Source organism: Pteropus vampyrus, unplaced genomic scaffold (genome assembly GCF_000151845.1).
Source record: "Pteropus vampyrus isolate Shadow unplaced genomic scaffold, Pvam_2.0 Scaffold5, whole genome shotgun sequence".
Taxonomy (NCBI): domain Eukaryota; kingdom Metazoa; phylum Chordata; class Mammalia; order Chiroptera; family Pteropodidae; genus Pteropus; species Pteropus vampyrus.
This window is the reverse complement of record NW_011888786.1, coordinates 8,801,109-8,818,051: the sequence shown is the minus strand read 5'-3', so window position 1 is coordinate 8,818,051 and position 16,943 is coordinate 8,801,109. Positions and strand designations below refer to the sequence as shown.

General features: G+C 45.4%; 1 protein-coding gene across 2 annotated transcripts in view; it reads left to right on the top strand.

The window, feature by feature from the left end:
• Positions 1-6: 6 nt before the first annotated feature.
• SEL1L3 (SEL1L family member 3) overlaps positions 7-16,943 on the top strand; it is a 93,514-nt gene continuing 76,577 nt past the window's right edge. The window contains exons 1-2 of one of the 2 annotated variants that reach the window (XM_011365406.2): positions 7-52; positions 12,270-12,840. In XM_011365406.2, coding sequence (XP_011363708.1) covers positions 12,567-12,840 — 274 coding nt within the window. In that variant the 5' untranslated portion in view covers positions 7-52; positions 12,270-12,566. Of the gene's footprint in view, positions 53-11,639; positions 11,800-12,269; positions 12,841-16,943 lie in introns of those variants that run through there. The other variant, XM_011365397.2, reaches the window with a different exon arrangement.

Here is a 16,943-nt window from a genome sequence, read left to right as displayed (position 1 = left end):
CCCGGGCCTCGGCGGCCGCCCTGCCTGCGCGCTGCTCCTGCTCTGCTACCTGGTGAGCGCCGGACCCTGCTCGGGTCTTCCCCTCCGCGCGGGGCTCCGGGGACGCGGGTGGGGGGCCTGGGACCTCCGCCACGCGGAACGGGTGCGGTGCTGCTAGTTTTCTCTGCCTTGGTCGCTGCGCCCCGGGCGCGCCTGGCACCTGGGATGGGTACCCGGGGCGCGGACCGTACTTGCCGCGCTGCGCTCTCGCTCGTTTCCCTTCTTCTCCCTACCAGACTCATTCCAGACCTGGGTCAGGTGCCCCTCGAGACCCGGCCTGACCCCACTTTACCTGGGAGCCTCGCTACCCCGCGTTCCTTCCCCACCCCGCCGCGCACGGCTCTCCAGCCCCCTCCCTGCGCGTCCTGGGCTTTCCTTACAACCTTCTCGCCGCTCCTTTCCTTCTCGTGCCCAACTTCGCGAGTGCCACCCGCCCCGACCCTCCTTTTAGTTTCCACCCGGTCCTCATGGCCCGGACCGTTTTCTGCCAATGCACTGGGCGATGGACCTCGCGTTTCCAGCGCTCTTCAACTCCTCCATGATCACTCCAGCCAAGTTGCGGATGCCAGAAAGAAATCTAGTTCTTTGTAACACACTTACCGCCAGAGTGGTGACTTTTCGCTGCGTCTTGAACATTGTCATTTCTGAGAATACGTTTGGCTTAGGCATGTCAGTTGCAATTTGCACGCTTCTTGGCTTCTGTTTTAGTCAACTAAATAGCACTAACCTATTTTCCAAAACCAACTCATTTAAAATACCAGAGTAATTTAGACCCTCAGAAAAAGGTGGGGAAATGTCCTTCAGTTCCTTTGATGGCTTTTCTTCTGCTTCGAATTCTCCTAAACAATAGTAAATTTACTGATGGTGACACCCTTCCTGTCCAGCCTACCTTATGTTCCAGGATCCTGAAGAGACCTTGGGTTATCTCGCCATATATTACTGTAAATAAATGAAATGGAAAATGCTGAATCATGAAACTGATGTAATAGGAAATTCACAGAATGCAAAAAAAAAATTGAGCAATATCATTGTCCAGAATTCTTTTCATTTATGTGGCGTTGTCATTATTCGGAGTCCTTCTTAGAAGCTAAAAACTGCTTAGGAGATACTTGCAGGAATTAGAATTTGATTCCAAAGAAATTTGCCACCCAGCTCAAGTTTCTTTTAACACTCATAACTTCTTGGGTGTTTCATTTCTTGAAGCAAGAGGGTGTAAAAATGCAAATTGTATTTCTGCTTTTGCATCTACCTGTTGAGCAATCCATGCTTTTCTTCATATTTTAAAATCGCATAGTACCAAATTTTGTGGTTGGATTTACTTCATATTTTCATAAGAAGTCGGCAGTTAACGTGAATGATTTTTTTCACCCAAGAGATATTATTATTTAATATTTATGCCACAAGGTTACAGCATACGGGCTCATAAATAAAACTGCCATGACAAATGACAGGGTTTCAGTTTAAACAGATGATCCCTGTCCATAGGCGCTGGTTACCCACAGAGGCAGAAATGATGTAGTAGAGTATTGTGTGAAACATTAATGTACCGGTGATCTGGAAAGTTCCATGTGGAAACCCTAAGACCTGGCAAAAAGAGGCCACTTCTTGACAATTCCAAGAAATCAGAGTAACAACAGCATTGCCTAGAGGTTGAGTGGTCTGAGGGAAGAGAGACAGATGGTGGGGCAGGTTTTATAGTTCTGTATGGACTAAGGGGGATTTAAGAGAACAGGTCACAAAGAGGGGGAAATGACACATATCGTGGGTAGACTAGAGAGAGGTGGTGAAGAGAGGAGGCAGGGCTCTGAAAAGGGAGATTATAGGAAATAATGTGTGGGAAATAACTAGAGCATGGATGAATGTCTCCACAGACAAGGACAGAATGGATTTGGGAACTGTCATGGAGAGGGAAATGTCAGTGCTTCCTGACCATGCCTGTTCCCTTCAGATGGGCTTCAGATATGCTACTGTAAAAGGACTTTGATAAGAATGGCATTTTGCAACTGAATGAGAATCTTTTGCAAAAGCCAAGGAAGAAAAGTGTGACTTGGGAGGGGGGCTTCCACTGTCGTTCTGAAGGTCTAGCCACTTACTAGAGATTTGCTCTAGAGACTTGTGCTACCTGAGATGCTTCCAAACGGTAAGGCTTCCTGACTTTAGAGAAGTTTAGTCTGCAGATTGGGGAAAATGTAAACATGTGCACGAAAAACATGAAACAACCAAGAAAAAAATGCATAATTGGATGCATTCTGTTCATTAGGGAATGCTTCCTGGAGGAAGTGATCAGTCTGGGGAGGGAAGGTAGGCAGTGGAGGATAGAGATTGAGCAAAATAGGTAGGATCTCAGGAATGTGTAGACACTAGAGAGAGAAGGCTATCCTGTAATTTGGAAACCGTAGTAGTAGTAGTAGTAGTAGTAGTAGTAGTAGTAGTAGTAGTAGTAAAGAAGAATAGTGCTAAGTTGTTTATATGCATTATCTAATCTTAGCAATGACCCTGTGAGCGAGGAGCTGTTATAATCCCCATTCGGATGAGTAACTGATACTCAGAGAGGTAGTAAGTTGCCCTGGGCCACATAGGTAGTCCAACATTAAAACCCAAATCTACTTCCAGAGCCCCAGTTCTTAGCCATGCTAGTTTATTTGCCTTCTGGGCTTCACTGCTTGTAACCAATTCCCCTCATGCATAGATATATGGGCCATTAGTAAAGGTCTTGCAGTTAGCAACTACTGTACAATTGGCCAGGATGTGAGGTCATGTCTAAAGTAGCCTAAAATATACAAAGCAGGAAGCACAGGCCACAGAATAGAAGCAGGATGTTAAAGAGGTTAAAAAAAAAAAAAAAAGTAACACTGGAAGATATTCGCCATTTGTGATGGAGGGGTAAAAGATCAGGTGTTTATATAGTCCAGGAGCAGTTGGCTGGCAGAGTTTATCACTTGAGTTTGAATGAATCAGTGTCCAAGTGCAGAGCAGAGTGTGCCTAGGAATGCATTCCAAAGCTGATTGTCCGTGATTTGGGGACTAATCCCTGTTTTGTGTTATTCCCACCGATTTGCTTGTTCACAAGGGCTAGAGGTTGAAAGTGGCTTTCTGAACAGATGCTTTTCAGCCCCTACCCTCATGGGGAGCCTGCTTCCTGGAGCCAGGGTCCGGAGGCCATGGGCGCCCTCTCCATTGGCGGGGACATGGTAACCTTCAGTAGCAGCCTAAGAACGGAACTGTGACTGTAGCTAGGATACTGCCAAAGCATGAATAATTGTGACGAGGCCTGAAAGATAAGTCACACAATGATGCCAAGCAGATTTCTGAAAAGATGGTCCCTGGCTCTAGCAGCTGCCAGAAAATTCTGAGGTCACCAAAGGTCAAGATGTAGAGAGCCTCTCCAGAGAGGGTGAGGGCCTTGGAAGCAAAAAGTAATGCGAGAGCTTTACTTGAGGTCACACTGGTGCTGAGTGGTGTGGTCCATACAGGGCTCGCTCTGCCCAACAGACCCCCTTGCCATTCTCTTACATCATTAACTCTTACCTTCCTCCAGATGTGGCTAGAACAGCCCGAGGCTGACCCAGCCCCATCTGTGACAATGGTAGTTGTAGAAGGCAATTGTGTCCATTCTGAGCTCTGGTCTCAAAAGTGTAATTTTTTCTTAAATGAGAAAACAAATCTCACTCCGGCTGGTATTGATGTCAGCTGTAGAGCCGAAATGGTCAGTGGGCATTTACACCTGTTAGACAACCAGAGGACAAAGAACTAAGAGGACATCAACGGTGCAGATGTATGTTGGGGATCATTAGCAGATGGTGGCTGTGACAGAGTCTTGTACAGAATTCTCTCTGTAAGTGGCCTTTGGTTATCCCTCTAGAAGTATTCATTAATTCCTTACTCTGTGTGTGACACAGGACCTGGAAGATCAAAACAAGTTAAAGAGGCCCACAATTGTCTAGTTTGTGCAGGAGTGATTCTGAATATTTGAAAACAGAGATCATCCTCAAACTTCATGGCAGCCAATAGCTTCCACATTCATCCTGACCAGAGCTCTTAAAATCTCCCAAGTGATGATGTTTACCTCTTATCTTCTAGCCTTTCTATTCCTGCTGGTAAAAGTGTAGAAGCCACAAATTGGCTGAACAGAAGCAGCGGGAAGAAAGGTAGAAGAGAAGACATAAAGAACCCAGGCATTTCACGAAGAAGATGGATAGACTTGAGTAGAACATAAATACCCGAAAGTGGATTCGTTTACCTTGTTTATTGGCTCATCCCGTTCCCCCGAGAAAGGAACTGAGGGGCAGGAGGGCCCTACAGCAGGAGAGGCATTGCTGAGGAGATTCTGATTTGGCAGCTCCTATTTGTCTCCCATCCTCACCTGAAAAAGAGTTGGGGCGGTGGCTCAGTGCTGTGTGTGTGTGTGTGTGTGTGTGTGCGCGCGCGCGCACGTGAGTGCATGGATAAGGTGACATCTGCTCTCCCCAGACATAAGATGTAGTGTAGTGACCCGACAGAATTGTAGCCATCCCCCACCCCCTTTCAAGATGGGAGTGAGGGAGGTCCTGAGACTCACTCACCTGTAGCCAGCGGTGAAGGTGTAGAGGTAGATGGGTGTAGAGGCATCATTTGGGGTGTTTCCAGAAGGCAAGAGGCACACCATCGCCGACTTTGGAGTTAGCAGATATGGGTTGGAACTTTGGTTCTGTGTTTGAGTAGCTGGTTGACCTCAAGCAAGTTACTTACCCTCTCTGTATCCATTTCATTTCCTCAGCTGGAATTCTGTGTTCCTCGTAGGGCTGTCGCGAGGATTAGGTTTGAAGGGAGAAGTTCAGTGAAGTTCTGCATGAGAGGACGGGGTAAAAATTTGAGTGGGAAAGACTGACTGTCCCAATACCCGGCACACGAGAGGTACTCGAAAGCATCAAACCAAACCAAACTATGGTTACCCTTGTATGATTTAAATTAAAGAAATAGCATATCGAATCACATTAGACGGGGGAGAGGATCCAGCACACTAGGTGTGCTGTGATGGTGTGTCCCCAGCCAGCTCTCAGGTTTGGGAGTATGTACTGACTGGGCAACTAGGGAATATTTCCCCAGGCATATATCTTGATTTTGAACTTCGTATTGACATTATTGCCCATTCTGCTTACTTGCATGCTTTGTTGACATAAACAGAATTTTTGCTTATTTCTAGTCAGCAGAAATTGGAAAAGTAGGCCTTGTAAGCCAATACAATTACCCTTTTGACCTATGGAAAGTTTGATCTAGCCAGTTTGGAGAGAAAGCCCTCATGAGCCAAGTCTTTCTTAGGGGACCAATGGGGCAGAATAGGCAGGAGTGAGAAAAACAGCCAGTTATTGCTTGCATATCAGACATACCCACTTACACGTGTAAGTGTAAATGAATTTCCCATAGTGAGACTTGAATGATTTAAGATTTTCTGTCCCTTCCTGAAATAACAAGTGGATCATGTAGAAAAAAAGAGCCAAGTTTTCCCAGCTCTTTAGAATAAAGGAGGGTGATTTGAAAAGAGTTTCTTATTGATTTTGTTTAAAGGAATCAGATGCAGTCATCCTGAAAGAAGTTTAGGCGGTATTGATAGATTTTTTTTTTCTCCATCCAGAAGATGCATAAATTCATCTGTTTCTCGATTCCCAGGCCAAACTGAATGCATTTAGATCTCTAGTTTGGGGTCTTTTATCATGAGCACATGTTAACCGACCCATTTTGATACATACACGTTACACAAAGACAAAGGAATCAGTGTTTTGTGACTGCGTATGACACTTGTCTTTGACCAGGGCTTACTTCTGGGAGAAACAGATGTTTGAGGGCTCAGAGCCCTGCTCCACTGTGTGTAGAGCAGATCAGTAGCTTCCGAGGTGGAACGTCTATGTGGCTGTATAAATGGCGTAATTTGAGAGGCACAGAAATGTCCTCTTACACTTCAAATATCTTGCTTACAGCTATAGTGCATTTGGCCTTTGCTTTTAAGGCATTATTTCCACCAGGCTGGCACAGAAATGCAGATATGTGACATGACTGCAGCGTTTCGTCATTATCATATTAACATGATGAACTTGCCAGATGAACAGGAGTTCAACAGGGGACAGAGGGATAGGACATTTAAAAATTTTACTTTGTATTTTTGGTGTGGAGAAATGGAAAAGTTCTAGAATGTAGGGCAGTTGTCTGAAAGGATCAGAGGGACTGAATAGCTGGGAGAAGTCTACCCCATATGGGTAAGGTGGCTGCCAAGGTGCCACCTTCCCTGACGTCACAGTCCCCACCTCAGCTCTGACCCCAAGGGGCCCAGCGAGATGCCAGAGGGAAAGGGCTCTTAGGAAGGAGGTTGATGAGACTGGAAGGAAAATAAAGGGTTGAGCCTCCCCCTGCTCATCCTACCCTGAGAAAAAATAACTTGTGAATGTCAGGAAATGATAGTGGGTACACAGAACTGGATCAAGTCCTTTGGTTTATATGTGGGTGACCCCAGGGCTGTGGATCAGAGACCCGAAATGGACCACCAAAACACCTGGCAGAAATGCCCATGCCCGGTACTTTATTTCAGTGAGAAACGCTCACCCAGATCATAAGATGTGTCAAGCTCTATCTTAGAAGCTGGAGGCATATCAATGAATAAGACGTGGATTCTGACCTCATAATTTCTAAATAAAAACGTTTTGGTAATTTTTTGCTTATGTTAATGCAACCTGGCATGTGAAAATACCTATGAAGGTTGGAGACGTGTCATGCCTGTAGCTGAAACTCTTCAAGTTAATTGCCTCCTCAAGTTTTCCTGGCAGGAAATAGCTTATAACCACACATATGACTTGAGCCAGGAAATCAGCTTCAGCTTAATCAATATTTAGAGTATGATGTGTTACTAATCGGTGTTGGTTTTGTACACAACAGAGGTAGCCCCAGCTCATGGAGTAGCAGCTACCCACTGGGCCTGCTCCAAGCCACAAGATGCCAGCTTCCTTCATCGCATAGATGCCCCAAAGACTGGAGATCTTAACTCCTTGAGGGATTTAGACCATGCTCCTAAAACTACATACAGAAATTCTGAGATCCTCCTTGGGGCTACCACACCCCCGTCACATTATGAAAACATTACCTAATCCCTGCAGTTGATTTTTTCTTGTACCCTAGCTGTCGCTCAAGCTTTTCCAACTTCTCAAATAATCATTCTCAGTCCATGGAATTATATTTCTTTGCCCAGCCTAGCTCCAACTTCTCATCCTGCTTAGATCTTTCTTCAAAGAAACAATATCGAGATGTCAACACCACCACCAGGGAACCTTAGCAAAATAACAAATCAAGCTCTATCAACTATACATGTATAAAATTATGCCTAATTGGGTTATTCATCTCATTTCTCTTATATGATAGTTCTTTAAAAAGGGATGTCTTCTGTCACTTTGTGTTCTTCAAAACTTTATCTGGAATAAAAGTTTGATAACTGAGAACAGTGGTGGGAAACAATGTCCATAGGGCAATCCAGCCAGCTGCCTGCTTTTGTAAATAAACACAATTGTACTGGATGACAGTCATGGTTATTCGCTCGTGAGTTGTCTGTGGCTGGTTTCTTGATACCACAACAGAGATGAGTAGCTGCGATGGACCCTGAGTAGCCTACAAATCTAAAATATTTACCATGTGGTCCTTTTTCCCAGGGAAAGTCTGCTGACCTCAAATCTAGAATAGCGCCATCCAGTAGAAAGACGATGTGAGCCACAAATGTAATTTCAAATTTTCTAGTAGCAACATAAAAAATGTAAACAGAAGAGTGGAATTAATTTTAGAAATATGTTTTATCTAACTCACTGTATCCTAATATCACTATGACATGTAATCAGCATGAAAATTATTGAGATTATTTTATATTCCTTTTTTATATTGTCTTTGAAGTCCAGTGTATATTTTACACTTAAAGCACAACTCAATTTGAACTGGCCACACAGAGTGCTTACTGTGACTTGTGGCTGCTGGATTGGTTAGCATACTTCTAGAACCCACAAACTTTGGATTTACTTTTACCATGTTTTGAAGCTGGTGAAAATAAAATAATCTTCATGTAAGTATATGGAGATCCTTTTTAAAACGATTTCAAGGGAAGGCCCCAGAGAAGGTATGCAGTCAGATGTCCTATACCTTTTTCATTCTCATCTGTCACCGGTGATCTCTGTGATGACAAGGCTGAGATCTGGAAAGTTGTGGTTAGTCAAGCAAAACTGAAGCCATGCTCAGCACACTGCGCTTATCAATGCGGAAAAGTGGGCTGGTGCATTTTCAGCAACGAGATGTGAAATAATGAACATGATCATTATTAACTGCACTTTGCAATGAAATCTGGTGAAATCAAATAGCCTTTCCCCCAGCATTCTGTTTAAAAGAGGCTTTTGCCAGAGTTCCTAGCATCAGCAATAAAAATGTGCTTAAATAAAAAAAATCAAAGTGGAGAACTGGACTTACATGAGTTTTTAAGGTATACCATACATGAATGAGGAAGAGGTTTTAAGTCATTCTTTGAAAAGAACACAATGTGATATTTAATATACCACAGCACGCCCTGGACTCTGCTCTCTATTGTTTCATTAACTAAGCAAATGTTTCCTTTTGTGGAACCAAGTAAGGGGAGCGTCAGGGGCTTTTAGAATGAGACGTGCCAGCCACCCATTGGCCACTGTTGTGGTCCAGCTTCCATCAGCACCTGCTTCTCTGGCTTCGGCGGGACTCTGGTGTGGGCTTAACCAGCTTGATTCCCATTTCGAGAAGGGGGCCACATCTTGGCACGCATGGCCAAATGAATAAACTGCCACTTGTGGGCAAATGCTGCGTGTATCTCTCTTCTTGCGAAAGCCTGAAACTCCGCCTGGAGTTCTCAGGTTGCTGTAAAGTGGCAGCTCTTTAGTCTTGCCGTCGTGCACTGTGGGGCGGAGAATGTGGCAGAGGGAGTGGAGAAAGGGAGCCGGGCTCCTGGGCTTGCCTCTGCTCAGCTGGGTGACATTAGAGTCAGTCTCCTCTTGGTTCATGTTTCCTTGTCCAAAACATGGGGTGAGCTGGCTCATCGCCAATGGCTCATTTGCTCTAACATTCTCTACTTCTAATTGTAAGATCATTTCTATTTTTGTTTTCCCCCTGTAATTTGGAAATATAAACGAGGACATAAAATAATTACACCTCTCCCTATGGGGGTGGACAGTTTGGACTGTACCCTTCCTCTTTATCTATTTCTTCCCATGACTAATCAAAGGGAATGGCCAGCCCCTCTCCTAGTCTCTCTCTGTAATATGGAGAAGCTACATTTTTCATTTTCATTTTTTAAGGCTGATGCTTCCCTTCCCGCCCCCATTTTTGGGAAATATGTGCAGATCTCTTTCTTACCCTGTCTTCCAGTCACCTCTTCCTCCTCCATGTGAACAATCAATAATACTCTGTGCGCTCAAGCAGTATATATATATTTTTTCGTTACAAACAAACAAACCAAAGAAAAAACTAAATGGTACTTCTGGGCCTGCTTAAAAAAAAAAAAAAAAAAAAGCTTTGAAGATCATCCCATTATCAGTACGTGAAGATTTCTCTCGTTTCAATAGCTGTGTCGTACTCCATGAGCAGATGTATTATAATTAATCTAACCAGCTGCCTCTTGACAGGAAGTTAGGTTTTCCATCTTTTGCTATTATAAACAGTGCTGCAATGAGAAGCTGTACGTACAACGTTTTGTACAAATTTGAGTATATTTGTAGGATAAAATCCTAGAAGAGGAATTATTGGGCCAGAGAGTGGGTGCATTTATACTTTCGATAGATATTGCCTGATTGGGATCCATAGAGATCATTCCCACCAGCAGTAATAATAGGCTATGCTTCCCTACACTCCAGCCAGTGTGATGCCTTACTGAGCTTTTTGATCTCTGTGACTACGAGGTTAAAAATGGCATCTCTGTGTACTTTCAATTTGCATTTCTCTTTACTAAGAATGAGAATTTACTTATCAAAGAACTATGTCGTTTGCTCATTTTTCTTGATTGTCAGCTTTGTTTCTAATTGACCGTCAGTGCTTTAAAATGGAAACACTATCCCCCCTTACAGAAACCTTCGTTGATTCTTTGCTGTCAATGGAATAAAAGCTCACATTCCTTAGGCAGGGACTCAGTGTCCTCCAGAGCCTGGACACTGCCTTTCTTTTTTCAACTTTATATCCCCATGTCCTTTGTGTATGCAATGCCCCCCCCCACCCACCCATCTATTCTCCAGCCAAACTGAGCTATGTGCTGGTCCCCCAACCCCCTGGCGTTTCCCTGCTTCCTTGCCTCTATTTAAGCTGTTCACACCACTCGCAGTGTTTGCCCTTTGCTTCTCTACCTAAAGAACTTCTCTTCATCCCTCAAAGCCCAGATGTAGTAGCATTCCATCCATGACGCCTGTCCGAGGTGCCCCAGTCAGAATTACTCTCACCTGGAGCTGCGCTGCTTTAGGGCTGGTTTAGACTTTGGAACACTGGCCACGTTCTGCCTCGTGTCGCTGCCCTTTGTAAACATGATTCCTGTCCTAGCCCCCTTGGCCCCTCCTACAGCCCTAAACCAGAAATGAAGAAAGGGGTCCTGGTTTCTTCCTTCTTTGGAGAAGACCACAGCGACCTTTTGTTTAACACTGTGATAAAAATATTCATAGCATAAAAATTTACCATTTTAACCATGTTGAAGTGTTCGATTCCGAGACATTAAGTATATTCCCATTGTTGTGCAGCCATCACCACCATCCATCTCCAGAACTCTTCATCTTGCAAAACTGAAACTCTGTGCCTATCAAACAATAACTCCTTTTCCTCCTCTTCCTCCAGCTCCTGGAAGCCACCATTCTACTTCCTGTCTCTATGAATCTGACTCCTCTAGGGACCTCATACAAGTGGAATCGCACAGTATTTATTCTTTTGTGACTGGCTTATTTAACTTAGCATAATGTCCTTAAAGTTCATCCAGTTATAGCATGTGTCAGAGTTTCCTTCCTTTGTAAGGCTGAATAATATTTCATTGTGTGTATGTACCATATTTTGTTTATCCATGCATCCGTTGATAGACTTTGGGTTGTTTCCACCTCTTAACTATTATGAATGATGCATGGGTATATGTCTAGAAACATATCTCTCTGAGTCTCACTTTTAACTTTTTGGAGTATATACCCAGAAGTGGAATTGCTGGATCACGTGGTAATTCTGTGTTCAGTGTTTTGAGGACTGTACTGTTTTCCACAATGGCTGCACCGTTTTATATTCCCACCAGCAATGCGCAGCGTTCGTTTCTCTACATCCTTTCCAACACTTGTTATTTTGTTTTTTTGTTTTTTTGTTTTTTATAGTGGTACTAATGGGTGTGAAGCGGTCCAAAGTAACCTTTTTGCGACTGTGTTTTGGATGCCTGAACACAATGCCGAAAGTCTGATTTAGAAGAGCTCTCTTCTAAATCACCCATAAATCAGTGCCTCGTGCTCCAAACAGTGCCTTGATTTTATGACCAAACTTCCCAGATTTCTCCTGAAAGGAATGTCCGCACTGAGAGGCCTCGGCCATTTAGAGAACTAGATCAATAAATGGGGAGCTAAAATCTTTCTTGGCCTGTGTAGCACCATCCGTAGTGAAGGAACCAGACAACCAAGTCTGCGGTCCAAGCTTGCCTGTGTGCGATTTGGAGCAGTGGAAACCTCCTACTGGCGCATCCATCATGCGTACTTGTCCTGGCTCAGAATTTACAAGAGAAAAAGAGGCCAGGTTGGTGTCCGTGTCATGTCCTCTCTCCAGTGTACTTTGAGCTCTTCTGTCACCCTTTGATTTGGCTGCATCTCTCCAGCATTTGAAGTCAGGACAATAGTTTGGAAATGCCTGAAGCTAGATTGTCTCTTTTCACTCTAAGGCAGATTCGCTGTGACTGGATGTGTTATGAACAAGCTCCTCCATTTGGAAACCAACTCTGGAATGACTGCCACGTAGTTTGAAAGTCACATTTTGATCAGCAGATGCTACTGAGTCTGGGGAGAGAGTTTCCTATGGCCTCATCTTCATTCGTGTTTGTGTGTGTTGGGTTTTCTCCAATTGTTCCGTAGTGGTTCTGATATCTTTTATCTTCCACGTTTGTTGCTTTCCGTAGATGGATATTTTCTATCCCAGGAAAATCACGAGTCCCCTATCTGTCAATACGATCATTTTTAAACTTTCTGTATTTCTTTTTTTCCCCTTTTCAGAATTTCGTGCCATCTTTGGGCCGGCAGACTTCCTTAACGACATTGGTGATACCCGAAGCTAAGCAGAGCGTGGCTTACAAAGACTTTATTTATTTCACCGTCTTCGAAGGAAATGTTCGCAACATTTCTGAAGTCTTGGTGGAGTATTTATGCTCTCAGCCTTGTGTAGTGAATTTGGAAGCCGTTGTTTCATCTGAGTTCAGAAGTAGCGTTCCAGTATACAAAAAAAGGTGGAAGAATGAGAAACATCTCCACACCAGCAGGACGCATCTAGTACATGTGAAATTTCCAAGCATCATGGTTTACAGAGATGATTATTTCATCAGACACTCCATTTCCGTGTCCATGGTCATACTCCATGCCTGGATTACTCACAAATATAGTGGTGGAGACATGAATGTTAAATGGGAGGAAAACTCGCTACACGCCGTAGCAAAGAATTTTACTCTGCTGAAGCCAGTCCCGCCTTTTGAACGCCCTTTCAAAGACCATCAAGTGTGCCTTGAGTGGAACATGGATTATATTTGGAACCTTCGAGCAAACAAGATTCCCCAGTGTCCTTTTGAAAACGGTAGGTCGTTTGCCTTGCTAGGGACCTAGTTCTCATTTTTTCAGAGAGCCCGCGTCATAAGAGAATGGCAAGAGAAAATTCTTATATTCACGGTGGGGAAGACAAGGAAAATGGAGCCTGTGATTTTGGACTTTGGGGATGAAAAGGGATATGAAAAGGTGAAGAGGGGAGACAGAGTAGGAGAGAATAGGACTTAAGATGTAAGTGAGAGGGGTAAAGGGGCCATGGCCTCAGGAGGACCTTGAGAGGTTTGAGTCTGCTCTAAGTTGGAAAGGAGCATTAATGCCACTGAAACAAGGATTGGCAAAATCTTCCTCCTATCTTTCCTCAAAAATCCCTCCAATGTCAGTTAATTTCAGTGAAGCAGTGACTTTTCAGCCAAGCAGACCCGGGCTCCATCTTGGCTCTGCCACTTTCTTTCTGCCTGTGTAACTTTGGAACTTGCACAGCCTCAGTTTTCTTATCTGTAAAATGGGGATAAAGAATAACAGTTTCCTCAGAGCAGTGTCGTGAGAATTAAATGAGATGTAATTTGCTTAGCACATAATCGGCACTGAGTAAAAAGTAGCCCTGAGGATGGAGTCCGAACTCTGCATTTTATCCTAAATACCACATGGTCACAGCCAGCGAAGGATCCATACGGGAGGCTCCCATGCCCTTTTCAGCCTCTCTTAAGCACTGGGCTTGGAGCTCTCTGGCTGCGCACACTTAGGAAAAGGGATCGGATGTTCTCTCCAAAGGTGCAAGGGGCACCTAGCTATGTGGATGCCAAGCACCTGCCCCTCTTCTCCCTACCCAGCAATGGAGAGCCAACCTGGATGCCACCCAGATCTAGTAGCATTTCCCAAAGTGTGGCCCTAGGGACAGACTGCAACAGAATCACCCAGGACTCTTGTTGCAGATGTACATTCCTAGGCCCCATTCATTTATCTACTCAGTCAGGATCTGTGGGGCAGGGCCCTGGAATCAGCATTTACACATTCCTATGACTCTGACGCAGCATTTACACATTCCCACGACTCTTGAGAACATCTAGACCAGGGGTAGAGCTGGTGGGACTTTGATCTAGAGTTACCGTGGCCAAGTCCTCAGGCACGAGCCTGTGACAGCATGCCCTTCCCTGGGACACTTCTGACACCTATCTTCAAGAGGACTGGTTTGGGGCAAGGTGACTTAAGGACACAGCAAAAGCAATTGCAGTGGGTGTTTCCTGGGACCACCCCAAAACGGCCTCGCATACAAGGAAAACTGAAAGGCCTGTGAAACTATATAGTATAGCTAGCTGGTCAGAGGCCACTTGCCATAGAACCAACACATTTGGCCTTAAAAACATATCTTTATTTCGAAATGACTATAGATTTACAGGAAGTTGCAAAAATGGTAGCAAGTCCAGTGTATCTTTTCCCCAACTTCCCCTAATGTCCACCTCTTCCCTAATAATCGTACAGAATCAAAACCAGGAAACTGATGTAGATCTAATACTATTAGCCATGCCACAGACTTTATTTGGATTCCACCAGTTTTTACATACACTTCTCTGTGTGTGTGTGTGTGTGTGTGTGTGTGTGTGTGTGTGTGTGTGTATAGTTCTATACGATTTTATTCTACACTTTGTTTTAATAGCCTTATTCCGTGCGGGGCTCATGTCACGTGTGTGCGGTGCTTTAAATAAGAGGTATGTATGAAAAAGAAGGCACATTCCTTTTGTGTGTGTCTGTGTGTGTGCATCGAGGATAGAGTGGGTGGTAATTAAATGTCTGAAATCGAGCTGCGTGCATTTTGATGATCAGCATGCATCCCTCTTCCAGGCAGAACCCCATGCTAGCCTCCGTTTGCAATGCCTTCCACAGGGGGACCTAATTTGCTGAGGAGAAGGAAGCATGGGGCACACACGACCACAGTTTTGCTTTGCTTTCGATTTCGTCAGGGCTTAATGATTCCATCTTACGTTTGGCAAATCACATATTTCTCGTTGAAGAATGACTGAATTGCACGCTGGAAGTCTTCAAATGAAGTCACTTACGGACTGGCTGAGTTCTTAGGGCACCCGCATGTACCCTTAAAATGTGAAGCGTCTTTTCTTTCTTGTGTTGTTTTTTCCCCAGATTCACAGGGCTCGGGTTTTTCTCCTCACCTTCTTCAGATTATTACTTTTGGGGTGAAAACCAATCTAACACGAGCAGAACGCAGAGGAAAACCTTTTCTAAGAGTCAAAGTCACTGAAGAGGGGGAGCTCCGTGCACCCTCAAACTAGCTCTGCTTGCACGGCTATGATTGGTTCACCGTAAAAGGGGAGCATTTCCTCTCCGTCTCTTTAAAAGAGGAATCAAAGAGCGTCTGCGGCAGCCCCGTGGAAGGTGTCCACAACCTTTGTTCTTGACATGGCTGTGTGGTGGAAGGTAGCCAGGCCTCCGGCTTGTTCTTAGCAGGGACTTCTTTCTTCGGCTCTTGATGAACAAGAGTCAAGTCAGAACAACAAGATGGCATTAGGGAGCCGCAGGGGTGCCTTTCATGTCTGGTCATAGCCTACACAGCCGGTGCCGGTGCGGGCTGTGCGGGGGACGTTTTCTGTGTCAAGTGCCTGGTGTCCTGTGAGGGCTCTGTCTCTGAACTGAAGTACCGCCTGACTTGCTTTCATTTTCCTTTTCCTTTGTAAAAAGAGAGCGAGCCAAAGTCCCCATGCACAGACATTCCACGAGGACGGCTGGAGTCCCGTGCACCAAAGGCCGAGCTTAGGCTCCCGAGGTGAGGGCCGCATGTGCCCACACATGCGCCTCTGCGACTTGTCTCCTCCTCCAGCACCCGTGCCAGGCCAGGCTGGCCGTCTGATTTTCAGTTGAGATGCAGCAGACTTTTGTCCCGGCCTGCTGAGTAAAGCTACCCGGGGTCAGAAACGGGCAGCCTCTCAGGACACTCGTGTACCCAGGCTCGTCCACGTGCCTTCTGCTAAACCTGCTCCTGCTGCCATAGGGGGCCAGGGACACTACACCTGTGGTTCCACTTACTATTGTCTGTTTTCTTGGGGAGGGGACCAAGCCTTAGCTGTTGTCCCTCACCAGTCACACGTGTGTCTGACTCATGTGTGAACTCATGAGATAAAGAAATCAACCATCTGGGCCAGGAACTCTAGCCCACTGGACTTCTCTTCCTGTCATGTCCTGTTGTGACAGGTCAGCTGGTCCTGCTGCCCCGATCTTCAGATGGTATCACATATTCAGTTGCTTCTCACCATGTGTGTTGCTGTCATCCTGGTCTCAGCCACATCGATGGATCCCTGTCTGGACTCTGGCCACAGCTTGCAGATGGCTGCCCAGCTTTGCCCTCATTCCTGACACAGCAACCAGTACAAGCGGGCCGCATCAGCTCCTGCAAGTGGTTCCTCCCACTGCAGTTACTAAAGGTCAACCCACGTCCCTTACCGTGGCCTGTGGAATCTGTCCCTGTCCCCTTCCCGGCCTCTTCTCCTGCCATGCTCGCCTTGCTCATCTGTTCCAGCCACATAGGCCTGCTTGCTTCTTTCCCCTTGAACATACCAAATTCATTCCCGCTTTGGCACATTTGCGTACTGCTCCCTCCACCCCAGGTCACCTACCTGGCTTGCTCCCTTACCTCATTCATAACCTCTGTACCAATGTCATTTTATCCGAGACGACTTCCCCGACCAGCTTATTTAAGACAGCAGCCTCACCCCTGCGTCACCTTTGTTTCCCTTCATAGCCTCGTAGCCACCAGACGTGGTCTTTAAATATGCTTAATTGCCATTTTGCCTGTTGAGAGTCTTCCTATTAGAATGCAGGTTCCATAAGGCCTGGGTCCTGGCTTGTTTTGTTCTGGTGCCTGGCGCAGTGCCTGCGTGTGGCAGGTGTGCAGTGATTTGTCGATCGAGTGATGAGATTGAATGATGAATGCTCTTAGCCAAGGGGCAAAGACCTTTTTCTCTTATGCGTATGTGTGACCATCAGACAGTGGCAGCCTCCTCACACTGCTTCATTGCCACATTAGGGAGCATGTGGGGGTACGGGTGAGCCTTCCTTGGGGCTCGCACAACATACACTCCTGCTTCCCAGGTAGACCCCATTTGGGCTCTGGTGCTTAAGGCTGCA